Raw genomic sequence first — 16244 nt, 5'->3', positions numbered from 1 at the left:
ATCTGTATTTCAAGCGATATTGTATCTTATGTCATATTAAAAGTTCGTAGCATTATTGCACATTTTCTATTATTTTTGCTAACAAAAGCTTTGATTTGATTTTCTCATTAAAAACCGATTTTCACTTTGGTTGCCAATATTCTTTTTAATTTTTCCAAGCATATCTTCTTTTCCTACCATTCCACATTTTTCAAATTATTGTTTTCTGTATTTTTCCACATATCCTCATCCCGGTTGCTATGCCAATTATTGACTTAAGCAAGCATATTGCACAATTCCTAAGTACTTCAATGCTGCCAATTTAGAGCTAAGTTGATGCAGTGGCTCTGTGGTGTGGTCAGGGGCAGAATATACACAATACAAAAGCTAATTATGTGCTTAGTTGCAGCAAAATAATCACTGTGCCACCACAAGCACCGCAAACACACAAGCCCAAACGAATTAAGGCAAACATTGACAAAATTTGAACTGAAGAATTTTTCCATTTGGTTTACTTTCTTTGTTTGGTTTGACTTTGGAACAAAATTAATTGATTAATTTCAAGCAATGCAGCTCCTCTAGCTTCCGTATTTGGTGCTGTAGGAACATGCGTCCGGTGCAATAATCATCCCAACTGTTCAAATACATTCATCAAAATCAGTTTCAATGAAACTGATATTGTAGTTCCATCAGTTTTTCATTTTCGTAATTGCAATTGCATCCTCTATTTCGATATTCCACAACTTTATTGTTGTTAATTGGATACGAGTATCTTTCAGTTTGAATTTTTGGTTTTAATCTTTCTTTAATCCAAGTTTTTGTAGTATTTGGTTCAAAAAATAGGTTTAAAACAAATTTAAAAAAAATTTTTTTTAAATGTCTTTGGTAACTTTTAAATTAATTGAGTGCATTGTTAAGATCGCATATGCTGTTTCTGATTACATTAAACTAAGATAAATAGCTGTATTACTAATATTGTTCGAATAAATAACAGACACAATGAAAATAATAATAATCGTCTCTAACAAGCAGCTTGGTATCTAACCTCACTTTCAGCCATCTCTAAACTATCAGGTGTTCATGACAACTGGCATGGACAGTTTTATTACGTCACCCATACCGTGTTTTGCCAATTCCTCAAAGTAAAAACCCCCCAAGAAGTTCACATTGTCCTTGTCTGAAGAGAGCAGAACACTTGCATAATAAATGTATTACTAATATTGTTCGAATAAATAACAGACACACTGAAAATAATAATAATGGAAGTCTCTAACAAGGAGCTTGGTATCTAACCTCACTTTCAGCCATCTCTAAACTATCAGGTTTCCATAACAACTGGCATGGACAGTTTTATTATGTCACCCATGCCGTGTTTTGCTAATTCCTCAAAGTAAAAACCCCCCAAGAAGTTCACGTTGTCCTTGTCTGAAGAGAGCAGAACACTGGCATAATAAATGTATTACTAATATTGTTCGAATCAATAACAGACACACTGAAAATAATAATAATGGAAGTCTCTAACAAGGAGCTTGGTATCTAATCTCACTTTCAGCCATCTCTAAACTATCAGGTTTCCATAACAACTGGCATGGACTAGACAGATTAGACAGTTTTCTACATGGTTCATCCTGATAACTTCTAAAGAGTCTCTGTTGGGAGCGTCTAATATCTTAGTAGGTATACATACCAAGCAATGACCTGTAATTACGAAAGTTTATTTCTAAAAATCAAACCAAAGATGAACATAGTTTCCACTTTTTTAATATATAACTACTATTAATTTATTATTAGTACGCTTAGAATGTTGGCCTATACCTTTGCTTTTAATGTACTGGTTATTACTGGAAAGATATTATACTGAGATAAGATGATAGTTTATAAAATATTATACTGTAAACAATTGTGTATCTGCTTTAAGTATGGTTCTAACTTTAAGTATGTTCAGTGTAGAATTATTAAGTAGATTTATTTTATTAATTTAATTATATTTATCGGTTTATATTTTATATAAACTTTTATCATTTCTATGTATTTGTGTATAACTTCAAATCTTAAGGAAGAACGTTTACTATATGTTTTAGTGCAATGTTTTGAAAAATCCGAAGGAGTTTTATTATTATTTTCGTAAAATATAAAATGTAAATTTCATTAACTGCAATTTTATGTAGTCATCAATTAGTATTAATCTATTCACCACTTTTAAATTAATATTTGTTGATATTATAATTATTATAAAGTTTTTATAATAGTCTTAACTCTCTAAGCATATTATATTACAATTCTTATATATATATACCATAACAATACAACATATATTTAATATGTAATCATAAATATCAAATAAATAAATGTATTAATTAATTATAATCTAGCACTAAAACTAATTTAATTAACGATAAGCAAAAATTTATAAATTATAAGGTTGATTTATCTAATATTACATATTATTACTCTATATTAAAATAAAAAAGGTGATACATAAATAATATGTATTTATATATGTATATATATGTAATATATACATTACTAATTTGTACTTCCAAAACTTCTAACATAAATTAACTGAAAGAAAATGTAAATTATGTAGGCTCTTACCACTTTCTAAAAAGAATAAATTTCTTATAGAGAGTAATAGAGTGATAAGTAGGAATATCCTTTCATTTGGACTATGTGCTTATTAAATGCTGTTCCATGTAAATGAAGTCTTCCAGTATTGAATAAATTCCTTTCACACAGTGACTAAATGTGCCTCGGTATGGAATAAGGATATTAGTAACAAAGACGGTTTATGGCCGAAGTTGTCAAAGCGTTAAACTTTTTTCCTTTAATTACTTTACATAAATTTGACTTTGGCTTTGAATACTCTTCCTTACCAAAAAGTGGAGTAAGTTTCATCAAACAACAGAGAGTAGACAGTAGACTCTATGCAATTAACTCCAGCTCGAGGCCAATGTTGTTAATATTCAAAAAAGAAATTTTGGATTTTATTTGTATTTCTTCTATTTTTTAGGATGACGGAGTCAAAAGTATTTTTTAATTACTCCAACTCTATTTGAATTTTGCATATAAGCATGCAAGTTTGGCTTCAATTAATACTAATGAAATACTTTGCTTTTGAACAAGTTTACAATTTTCTAATATAAATTTGTTTCAAAACATTTTTTTAAATTATTTTCCCAATTCATAAACCGATGGATATTTTTTTTTTTGAAGTTTTAGAAGTTTACAGCAACTACTTAAGTACTTCCATTGAAGTTAAGGCACTTTTTTATAACACATTTCATTTTAATATATGCCGAAGTGTTAGAATGTTAATGTTGATTGAAATATATACTTTGACTGTCAGTCAAACCATTCATCTTCTTGTATAATTTCCTCTTCGCTCGGATAGTTTTCATCACTTCTGGAAAAATGATTAAATACCATATCACCATTATTGTGCCCATCACAGCCATGATGTATCATATCATCACCATAATCATGCTCTTCGTGTCCATAACCACCTCCTTTCCCATAATCCTCTTGTTCACCATGACCATGTTCACCACCATGACCACCGCCACTATGACCACCACCGCCGTGACCACCACCACCATGTCCACCTCCTCCGTGACCACCACCGTGGCCACCACCACCATGTCCACCTCCTCCGTGACCACCACCATGGCCGCCATATCCACCACCACCATGTCCGCCATGTCCACCACCACCGTGTCCCCCACCGTAACCTCCATATCCTAATATTTTGTAAACAGTTTGCTTGGGTGCACCACTGCGTATGAGCGAGTAAAGCGTGTGTGTGTGATGATGTTTTAATACCTTAATGGGTACGTGTATGACAAAGCGTTTACGCGGTCGTCGTCCCTCGCAGTTTAAGGGCAAAGTCACTGAAGTTAACAATATAATATATATTGTGAATTTGACATATTTTGTTTCAGCCTGTAATATATTTCATTTACTATACATTTAAATTTTTTTCACATTATCCTTTAAACTCACTTTTATTTTAAACATTACAGCTTCAGTACACAACTTCAGTATCACAACTTGACTTTATTGCACTCTAAATGTTCATAACGAACTGCTAAACATTTCTATATGTTTCCACCTTTTTATGAAATTTTTAAAACTGTTCCCATTTCCCACCAGCACATCATGCATACTCTAAGTCTTTGAAGGTAATCATCAATTCAGTTTCAGTCTGCAATATTGCTTCCAATAAGTCTGTCTATTCAACCAATTGGCAACAAGTTCACTGGCCGCCAGCAATCTAAGAGTATCTGCCACAATACATGGAATTCGACATCTGTACTCTTCTCCTTCTCCTTCTACTTCGCTTCCATCTATCTTCTGTCTATCCATCTATGATATTGTTTTTTGTTACTTTTTTTGTTTTTAATTATGTACTACAATATCAACTCTATAATCATTACTATCAGTACACACACACACACGCACACACACACACACACAAAGCAATGTCAGTAGCATTATCCAGTATCAGTTTACGTACACATATAGGCAGATCAATATTCATGCCCCAACGTTGAAAAAGATACAAGATGCAATTAATGAATATGCACATTGTTGCTTATTTACATACGTTTTACTCATTTTATTTACTTTTTATTGTTATTCATATTTTTCTGCTTTTTAACTTTAAAGCTTTAATGGTGCATATGTTCACTACACGGATAGTATGTATGAATGAAAAGGTTTCAAATTAAAGATTCACTTTCCGTTTTTATTTGAAATACAGTTTTACGTGCAGCTACAAGATACTCTATCTTAAACGTTGCTTCCGTTTTAAATTAAGAGGCACGTGTGGAAGATTGCCTCGAAATGGACGATTGCATGTGCTACACTTTTTCATATTTAAGGAACTTTAGTGATGTTTACTGAAATACTCCGGTTTATGTGGGCCTTTTTGAATTTGTACTTTTTACAGTTGCCAAAAATGGCTATCAGATGTTTGGGAAAAACGAAATAAGGTGCAAGTGAAATGGTCAATTTTTGTGGATAAGTTACTGGTATAATAAAAATTTATATTTCATAGTGGGAAATATGATTATATATTTCATACGAGTATATATGAACTCAAGAAATGAGGCTGCATTTTAAAGTGTTTTGATTTACATATATAATAATTGAGTTTACAAGGAAGCAAAGCTATTAGCATTGTGTAAGAAGAATATACATACTCTTATAAGGTGGCGCAATAGTTGTCTCCGAGTCTACCATATGTATTGATGTTCCAATCCACACTGAATTCTGTAACTAAGGTCAGAATATAAATGACAGAATATATCTATAAATAGCACCAAAAACATTTTTTTATTAAAATCTTTTTATATGGCTATATACAAAATATAATAAGAAACACTATTGAACCCTTCGGTCAAATTTACACTATTTTTAATATATATTATTAATATCAGTAACAAACCAATTTGGTATGTAATTACAATATTTCCTAACATATCCCTTGGCTATTGTGCTACATGCAATGATTGGCGCAAACACATTTTATCTGAGGCATACGTTGGTTGGTTGCAGTTGCAGGTCAATATGCGATTTTTTCCCTCAATTGCTACTGCATTGCTCACAAGATAACTCACAAGATTTAGATAACTCAATAGGTCTTTCGTCCTTACTGTTGAACAGTTTGACACGGTGTCAAAAAAATATTTCTCTAAAAACCTATTTCTTTTCGGATCCAGAGCCGGATATGCAAAGACAAAATTATTAATAGTTTCTTTTTCCTGTTTAAACAACTTTTTCAATGAGCATTAAAAGGGATTAGTAGTTTCTCTTCGTGGTTTCCTATACACCAGTGACTAAAGCGATATAGTAGTATATGCCTAGTAAAAAAATAAATGAATTGTAAGCAAATGAATATATTCAAACAAAATTAAGTTCAGATTTAAAAGCAAATGGACTATCTATGTACAATGAAAATCAAATGTTGTTGTTTGTGCTATATACTTCCCTTACTTCTATTGAATTACATATCACACCACCAACAACCTATTGATATTTGCGTTATATGAATGAGTTTACGAATAGCAAGCAAATAATTGAATTTCGAATATATGAATACTTGATCCTGAAAGCAAAAAAAAATCTGTATCGCAGTTTGACATAAGGAAGTTGAAAAAATAATTATTCAAGTATGAACTTGTATCTTATCTTAGAGTAATTAAGGTGTTCAGGTAGGAACATTCTTAATGATCTTAGATTACTTATTTAAATACGTACCACGCACATATATTTTATTACATCATTGTAATTAGTGTTAATTTAGACGCATGTGTCGCAACAGATATTTCATTCTATCATTGTATTAAGTATTTATTTAGGCACATACGCCGCAATGAAACAGCATGTAGCATAGGCTACAAAAGTAGACTAAATAAAGCAGTGTTTTACATCTATTCATCGTGTATAGAACCATTTTATACAATAATAATAAATGTTGTTTTAATTTAATCAATTATTTACACCGTTTGAGTTTTTATGAGTAAATTAAATTCAATTTTTGTAATTTTGATAGAAGTTATTTTATTTAAAAATTGCTAGTAACTTTTTTAACTAATTTGATTACAAATCTTTTAACATTTTTTTTGCTAAAATTATTATTTTTCATAGGTCTTGGTACTCCTTAGCTAACTTTGTAATCCAGCTACAGTTTTATTAGGCAATCAAATAGCCACAGCCTGATCAATCATAAAGAATAGAACAATTCCAAGAGCGGCTGCCAAAGCGAAAAGCAACAATTTGTTAGGGAAACGTGCTCTCACCTTGAGGCAGGCAAATAACTCAAAATTTATATTAAAAACGGCAGCTTTCACGCCTTTCTGTTACGCGTCGCGTCTTTCATGGCGAAATGAAGAAACATTTAATAAAATATTATTTTCTTTTTTATGTAAAATTATTATGGAATATTCATATTAGCTGCCGAACATTTTCAGTTCTTAACTTTTATGTTGTAAAATAAACAAAACCTGTGCCTTGAACTCGTTTAATCTCGTGTAAAATCATTTCGTCCTCCCACTTTGGAAGCAAGAAGAAACTTAGAACATCCCCGATAAATGAGTTTTTCATGGATTCGAGTGCTATGGGGCGTTTTTCTCATAATCGTAAAAACTAAAAAACTCCAATTACACATACAAATATATCTATACCTATATCCATACATCCATACATCTTCGCTCGTAAAGACCGCTTACCACTGAAAACGATACTCGTGCAAATGTTGTGCTTGTGTGCGTGTGCAGCATTAAAATAATTTAAAGCACCCAGGCTGGAGCATGAAGAAGCTGAGCTTCCGCATCTGCACATGAATGGCTGAAGATATAGAAAACTAGAGGCAAACACGATAATAAATGAACTAATAAACGTAAATTTTCTTTTCCAACAAATTGTGCTTCATAATAAAATATTAATAAAAAATATTATATATATTATATGTAAGTACGAATATGCATACTTATATACAATATATAAGATATATAGAGGTATAAAAAATTTTTAATGTTTGCTTCCATCGAAAATGGGAAAATTATTAAAAACGAAATTATCCACAAAAGTGTTAATTTAAATTAATCTGTTTTTAATTGAGTTTGATTAAAATTAATTTTATTGTGCAATAAATTATGGAAGCTAAATTAATTGCTGCAGGAAATTTCACACGTCTGTGTTGCACAAAATGGAGCAGCAACAATTTGTTTATAGACAATGTTTTTAATTACAGTTATTACCAAGGGAAACCGATTACATTAAGTATTTGTGCATATTGAACCCGACAACAATAGTAACAATAACAATAACAATAACAACTTAAGCTTTTGTTGTTATCGCAGCGATTTTAGAGTTTCAGATTCATAAAACCTTAAGCAGCCATTAAGTATTTTTACAACCGTAGAGCTGAGCCATGAAAATGAAAGCTTCTTACTCAAATTGCAGCTTCGATGGCAATAGACGTGAGCGGCGCATTATTGACGTACCGATATGGTCTTTGTTTGAAGTTCTCTAATCTCGAAGTGTATCTATGCATTGTTAATTTTAGTAGCGTGCCATTTTATTAGTAAATTCTTGCTGCTACATTCGTTTCGGTTTTAGTGCAGCTTCATAAAATTTTATAGTCGCAAGAACATTTTCTATGTAAACTCATTTTGTTTTTTTCTATTTCAAGCAGCAAGTAGCAAGTAGCGAGTAGCGAGTAACGAAAAGGAATTAAACTAGTAGCGCGGCCTCAAACTCCGGTTGAATGTGCAACCGGTGTGGTCCAGATAAGTACATAATTACAATCTGTGCACAGAAGTCGATTGTTTTAGGCAATCGTTGTATTAGATTTGGATTGTTCTGTTCTGTTCTGTTCTTTTTATTCTCAGCATTAAAAGAAGGCAGTAATTGAAAATAATTTCGACTATTAAGGAGATTTCTTTATAGTCTTTTATGTCTGGAAAATCTCTAAATAATACGAGTACATTATCTGTTTCAATATTTATTATTGCATTAGTACAGAATGATACTTTTAAAATAATGATAAGTAATAAAACTATTTTTCATTTCATGTTACATTTCTAAACACAAAATTAATAGACGTTTAAGCTTGTTAACTTAGATACCATACTTAAATAAAGTTTATTCCAGCTAAAGGCCACTCTAACAATGCACTCTTAAGTTAAGCAAATGTAAAGCCACTAAGAGCATTGGCTTTTCTTCCAACCGATCGAAATATAATTATTAAAAATAAAAAGAATATTTTTTCAAATAAATTTTTGTAAGTATGGAAAAATACTACAAAACAAATATCCAAAGCCTAATATTTTAAAATTTACATAAAAAGTCTACATATCGAAATATCTTATTTTATACATCATTTTATTCAACATAATAAAATTAAGTTCTGAAAAAACCGTCATTCTTAAATCACAGTCCGTACTGAAGAGAATGCTTTGGTCTTTCTTTTTTATTGATCGATTGACAAGCTTCGACGACCGCGTGGTAAATACAAAATTATTAACCTTAGCATAGTAGCTCTTAACTCAGGCACCTAACCCTCAAGGCTCTTAAGGAGAGAGGCTCAAGGGGCTGAAGTCTCCCAACAACGACTTTAGTTATATTCGTTTTACTTCTATGATAAAACGCAGTTCATACAGTCATAACAGAAAAATCCCCCTTTAGCCCTTTTTATCTAATACGCTTCATAATCAATTTTTTTTTGTTTTCAATGTTTGATTCGACTGTGTCCGCATGACTAATTGTAAAGGCATATCCGATTTCATTAGAAGTTCAACATCAATACGTCTCAATCTTCGATGCTTAACACCCTACGTACAACTACAGAGGTCCCTCTTTTATGGTACAACACTGATTGTTTACATTAAAATGTGTTATCATCATAACTACACTAAAACTACATATATCCTGAAATCATTCTGGAGCATAGGGCATCCACCACCGATTTAAATCGTATTCTATTAGGAGATTTCTTGTGACATCATTTCAAGTAAATCCGGCATCTGTTTATTCTTTTCTAATTGTTTTCCGCCATGTTCTTGCTGGTGCATCGAGTCGCCGACTACCTTGTGGTTTCCATCGCAATACTTGCCTTGATACATTATTTGCGGGTTGTCAAGATATGTACCTGATTCACGACTATTTGCGTTTTGTTATCTTCGTTGTAACTTGGGGTTGGATTCTCCTCCATAATTCAGTGTTTGATATTCTTTCCGGGCAGCGGATTTTAAGAACTCGACGGAAACGCTTGTAGACAAATGCTTGCAGCTTGTTTTGTATTTTCTTTAAGCTTTACGTGGACCTTTGTTTTTAAATTACACAGTTAATAGCATAAAATTACTTATAACACCAAATTGAAGCTAATGTCCCGCGTTAAGAAACACTGGATTACATCAAACGCTTTAGTCTTGTTCAAAGCCTTGTACATTGTAATTGCTTAGTGTGTAGATTTCTGCCCGGATCGACTCTTTTTTCTCTTCTTAAAGAACAATAACAAAACAAAGCAAAGAAAGCAGACGGCTTGCTAAAAATAGGATCAGTTACTTCTGACAACGTGTGTTCTAATAACCGCCTCTTCTAGCGGTAAAAAAAGAAATACTGTTATCCAACAAATCTGTTACCTTATATTAAATATGTATATAATTCTATTTAGTGTGTGTTAGAATATAATTCACATAATCACTCTTTATTTACTTTAAAACACATCTCTTTACAGGTTTAAATGGACTCTGTTATCTTATTTTCATAAAAAAAATATGTTGTTTCTCTTTTCACTATACTCAGATTTGTGATATTGAATTTCTATTTAGCAATATTTCTTTTTACGAGATCTTTTCTCAAGATCTAATTAATATTAAAAATGATTGAATTATAAATTATAAATTATAATAATATAAATATGTATCTATAAAAAACTTTAAATTAAATTGTGTAAAATTCAACTGTGGTGCTATGTACTTCTCAGGAAGTAATTGATTTATGCTTGCTAAAAGTTGGTCCTTCTATGAAAAACTTCATGTTAGGGCATGCACTAACACGTTCAAACGATTAGATTTGCTATGTTGGGCAATTTGGTCAGCCGCACATATGCAAATACTTTTTACACATAGGAGCAATACCAGCAGATACAGGCTTGAAGCACTCAAACAGATCTGATTGTGCACAGTTCATTGCCAACAAAAGAATTTTTTAAATACTCAAAAAATATAAAACAAAAAAGGATACCAAACAAAGAGTGCCTGTTTGAGACTCCTTCGTTTATTTCTTCCTTTATTCAAAAACGAAAAAAAGAAAAAAACAAATTGTTAAACATTTTACATTTCTGCATTAAAACCGCATTGCATTTTCCGCTTTCTACACCAACCAGAGACCCTCGACAAAAGAAACCATATTATTTCGTCTTTCCATTTCTTGACATATCCTTAACTTGACTGTGTATCTTTAACTACTGGCAACCAAATTAAGTTAACAAAAGGCAAATGTGGTGGTATCGTTGATAAGAGCGTCCAAGCGACAACAGTAAACAATGAAGTTTTCAACTGGAGCGTTGCCATCCGTTTAATCGTACATCATCATTTTCCCATGCCCGCCAATGCCCGTCAATGCCCGCATAAGCCGTAAGCGAAAGGCTCAAGTGCATTTTGATAAATATTTGAATTGAAAAACTCCTTAGTATGCGATAAAAGGACAGAGTGCATAAAAACAAACCAAATGAAATGACAAATTATTAAATAAGAAGAATCAAAACCAAGATAGACCGAAGGAGAAGGAGCACTCAAGGCATCAAACCATTGGTTCATGTAACCAACAACAGAAACAACTACGAAGCAGTGGTGTGTGTGGCATGTAGTATATCTTTACGGAAACGGAAATGAATATGTAATATGAACGCATTTGATTTGCCAAACTTATGAAGAAACTTCAAAGATGAGTTCAAAAATGAAAAAATGGAAAAATTAAATATTTCAAGAGAGGATGAATGAGCATATTTATGTGGTTTTTGGCATGGTTTCGGTAATGGAGCTAAACCGCAATTTCTATTACGATGTTGTCTTCCAATTCTACTACTTTTTCATAATTCATAAATACATCTACGTATATATGATATATCATATATAAATGAAGGCATTTTTAAAATTTCTTCACGAGCTGTCTTCAGCGCTTGTTAGAGCTCGTATATCATCAAAAATGAACCAGATGAGAAAATAAAACAACACTAACAACAGCAACAACAACAACAACAACAACATTGTTAATATCCATAAGATACAGCAGGATGTTGTGTGTTGTATATTGTAAGTTGCCTTAATATGTGTTATGAATGGCATAAATATGGTTATATTATGAAGTAAGGCATGGAAATTTCGGTTGTAATTGGCACATAAAAAAGTTCACTGTTACTTATTTTTTATTATTTTTTTCCCAAACAAAGTTCTAACTTTTATTTTTCTCCATTATATTTAAACGTACAAATGGTTGCGGTATGATTTGTTCGTAATAACACAAGATAATGCTTGCAATAATTAGATCACCATATTAAAAAGTAATAATTTCTATACACATATATTAAATATACTAGTTTGGAAGAGACTACGTAATCCCGGGTGTCGATATACAATTTATTAGAAATTAAAGATATAATAATACCTAGATATAGTAATACCTATGCCCAGCGAGAAACCGTGTGACAAGTAGAATGCCACTTGTGTTCAGCATTAGTAGTTTCCTAGTTCTGACTATTGATCGATTCAGCATGGATTCTTTAACTTTGTCTGCAGGCAATTGTATTATCCCAATCAGTCTGAGCTTCTTTTTACAGCTACTCATTAATTTTAAGTTTGAAAAAGCTTGATGAAGGACCGCAGAATGGTTGTGGCCCAATAAAATATGAGGCCGTCCCTTTTCTGGCCAGTTCATCGCCTTTCTCGTTTTTCTCAAATCCCCTGTGCTCTGAGAACCATATTAAGTGAACCCTGTTCCTTTCAGCAAAGTCTTTGAGAAGTTGAAGGCATTCCCACATTAGTTTTAGGGTCACTCAAGGTGAGCGTAGTGCTAGGGGTGCTGATCTACTGTCAGAGGAAATATATATGTTTTTCCCCATGATGGGTTTTTCTTTATATTCCCTTAGACATAATTCAATTGCATGTACTTCGGCGAAAAAACTGAGTTTTCTTGATTCATACTTGACTCATATTTTCTCTTATGGTTTAACCCCATATACTCCCGCGACTACTATAACTCATCTCTCACAGGCAACTTCATCACAAGAGCACAATCCTTGTTTCCGAGTGGAACTGCTGACTTAATTACTTAGATTACCAGGGTTACCTACTTTGACAAGGGATACTTAAACGTAATGGTAGTGATACCATATTTTAGTAATAGAAATTACAGGTGAAATTCAAGTATACAAGCGATTTTATGATGCCTTCGATTTACTCTCTGATTTCAATGGAATTAACAATGCGTATCCGTTTTTGGCTTCGCATAAAAAACCCGCTCTAGTCTTTTTGGTAAGTTATGCCATTGAGTAAGAATATTATAGAGTCACAATGACTCAATTTTTAAATTTTCAGCAACAGGCACGGGAGGGCGGAGTGAAGATTTTACTTCTTTCTGCGCTGCTGCTAGATCGGTCGCGCTTATGCTTGTTCTTTCTAAAAATTTTACTATTGATGAATGAAGGACAAAAATGAAAACAAAAAACAGATTTGCTTGTTTACGAAGGCAGGCAGTACAAGAAAAGAGTCAAATTAATTTTTGGTGTAATTATTTGTTTTTGCAATTAATGGTTGGCACCAGCAAGCAGCACGTAAAAATTGCATGCATTTAATATCACTTCATAATGCAAATAAGACAATCATCCCTACTTGTTTGGAATTTTACTGACCTTCATATATATATGTATGTATTTTATAAACATATGTACTTTTATTTGGAAGAATATGAATATTTTTTCATCTTAACATATTTTAGGAACATTTGAAGCAAATGAAACCAATCAATTTTTTTGTTTAATCAGGTATAATAAAATAATTGTATGTAATTGACCGTGTGCGAGTTCGAGTAATTGATGGTAAATTGAGGAAAATGATAAATTATGTCCGTATGGCAGCGAATGTTGGTATTTACCAGAATTTCGAGTATGGTAAATAAGGTAAATTTGATAGTACCATTGGGAACATTTTATAAGATGTATAATAAAAAAATAAATAAACTTGAAAACTTTTAACATAAGTGCAGTGCAAAAAACCCTAGGAAATTTTAGTTTACTTTACCATAATTTACCGAGTTGGTTTATTGGGGCCTGCAGACTTCATCGAATTGAATTGCTGGACTTTATTCTGCTTATTTTACTTCGTAAGCAATTCCTTTGGAAGGTAGAGAAAGTGAAATCGACTAAGGCATAAATTGTTATATGACCTTATATTACAAATTTGCCCTAATACAGGCTTAAAAACATCTATTTATAATTTATTTATTACCATAACTACTTACTTTATTTATTTATTTTGTTCAATATACATAGTTTAAGTGAATTAATTTTAAGATAGTTATTAATAAACATGTGTTAATAAATATGTATAAAAATGTAAATATTAATATTTATTACGTAGAAACTTTCGCTATTTTTTATGGTTATTCACTGGATATTGATCAATTTATAATTTTTTGTGTTAATATACATTAATATTTTAAACAAAGCAATTTATACATATAAACAATAAAAAATAATGTATCATATATATATCTAATAACGGCAAGAACTAACAAATGTGTTCTCATATTGGTGGTGGTATTCCTCTATTCCTGAGCGTTGTTTGTTGTCGTTTTGTCATTGGGCCTTGTTGTGGTAGGATTTTAGGCAGGTTTAGGAGTATTTTCGGAAAATCTTCTGCAGGTTGTTTTCTTTCTTCTTTTTTACCATTCTATTTTCCAATTATTTATGTGTGATAATATATTTTTTTATCATTTATATGCAAAAAATCTTTTTGTCGATAATACTAATGTATGTATATTAATATAAAAAACTAAAGTTCTTCAAATTCTTGAGGACGAAATAGAGAACAAATAATAAAAAAAAATTTTGAAATAGTAAAAAAAATCTCTTTTCTATATTATTTTTCTTAAACAAAATTTCTTCGTTAACATGGACTAGGCCTCCTGGGGACACCATGTAAAAAAAACGCGCGATGCATTATACCTTAAAGGTGGTCTGGAAATTAGTACGCAACTAGAACATGAAAATTGTCACTTCTATTTAATTAACGATAACTTTTCATGTATGTCGATCTAGTAACTATAAATGATTATGCAGTTATTTAAATAAATCTCCATTTCTCGGCAATTATTCGCTTGCAAAAGCTAATAGTCGATACACTTGTACCCCTTGTACTGATGTTCCGTTTATACTTATTCAGTATCTTTTAAGTGCATATATATGTAAAACAGCGTTAACTATTCAAACTGCCATATAAACTGAAGGTTTAATCTTAAATCGATTTCTATATAATTTTATTGTAATACATTTGGCAAAGCTAAATCATACTATTTTTAAAAAATGTTTTACTAATTATTGGTAATTATTTTATATACATATGTGTTCTTATGATTGTATTACTTCCTAAGATTTAATATAAATATTATGTAAATACGATAAAATTAAAAATCCATACTTAATAACAATTAATTACGAAAACAATTATAACTCTTTCTTTAAATGCCATCATAATGAAAAATTGTTTCAATGCTGCAAATAAAATTTTGATATCTCTTGCCCCCGAAATTACATACAAAAATATCAATGTCCATATGTTCATATTTAAACACAAAGCAAGTAGGCATGAATGAATATAAAATAGCGAATAATTCTTTTTACTACTTACATTATAATTCAAGAAAGCAATAACAACACCTCAAAGAGCAAAAGGAGAAAAAAACACAAAAAAGAAATATAAAAATTTCTTGAAGCTATGAAGCAGAGAATATTGCAAAATCTTCTTTGGTATGAAGCAAAAACGACTGAAGCGACGTCGGCAGAGATTTGAGTGATTTAGGTACCCAGTAGTAGATACCTAGAACAAAAATTAATTTCTATGGCATTGTGACTCTATAATATTTTTACTCAATGGTTATGCGCATTCTCTTTGAAAACTGCTCTAATATATGAGGATTCTTATATGTGATAGAACATTTAACTTTATTTTTATAGATGTGATAATAAAATATATATTGATATATTGATTGATAGTATAATGTATTGAAATTGAAGGCAAACTGTTAAATTCGTACAACGTTTTTCATGTCCAGAATTTTTGCAATGTTAAATATTTTCTTATATATCTAAAAATCCCTTTAATATGTAGTCTTTAGTCTTTTGTCTGATGTTCACTCAAAATTGCATATAGCTAATTAGAAACAGAGGAAGAGAACTCCTTATGATCCCCTAGCAGTAGCTAAAGTAGATCTGCCTCCAAACAGGTAGTGTTTACTTATCCAGCAATATTTTGAAACTAATTTGTGAATTTAATTTATTTCAAAGTTTCTTTCATAAACTAAATATAAAGTATTTATTAGTAGAGAACTTTGCCCTGAGTTTAACATTCCTTTTTCCCTCAGAAAAATCTTCCATTTTGTGTCTTCAACTTTGACTGCCTACTTTTCTTGTACTCCATACGAATAATCTCACACATACTCGTACGATTACGGTAACCTTTGTTTGTATGCGTGTTTTCGAAAGT

General features: G+C 31.3%; 1 protein-coding gene across 1 annotated transcript; it reads right to left on the bottom strand.

The window, feature by feature from the left end:
* Window positions 1–3321: 3321 nt before the first annotated feature.
* On the bottom strand, window positions 3322–12875 carry LOC119677469 (glycine-rich cell wall structural protein). The gene is made up of 2 exons (XM_038088821.1): window positions 12836–12875; window positions 3322–3866 (listed from the first exon to the last, which is right to left on the bottom strand). The coding sequence occupies exons 1-2, from the start codon at window positions 12873–12875 to the stop codon at window positions 3322–3324; spliced, it is 585 nt and encodes a 194-aa protein (XP_037944749.1).
* Between the last annotated feature and the right edge of the window lie 3369 nt (window positions 12876–16244).

The sequence above is a fragment of the Teleopsis dalmanni genome, chromosome 1 (assembly GCF_002237135.1).
Source record: "Teleopsis dalmanni isolate 2A chromosome 1, ASM223713v2, whole genome shotgun sequence".
Classification (NCBI taxonomy): Eukaryota; Metazoa; Arthropoda; class Insecta; order Diptera; family Diopsidae; genus Teleopsis; species Teleopsis dalmanni.
Note: the sequence above shows the minus strand (reverse complement) of the source record. Positions and strands in the feature narration are given on the sequence as shown.

Excerpts from the sequence above, each read along its gene's own strand:
- LOC119677469 (XM_038088821.1), bottom strand. The coding sequence starts at position 12,875 with ATGGTATCACTACCATTACGTTTAAGTATCCCTTGTCAAA. Across the intron at positions 3,867-12,835 it reads TTTAAGTATCCCTTGTCAAA|TGACTTTGCCCTTAAACTGC; the intron begins GTAGGTAACCCT and ends TGTTAACTTCAG.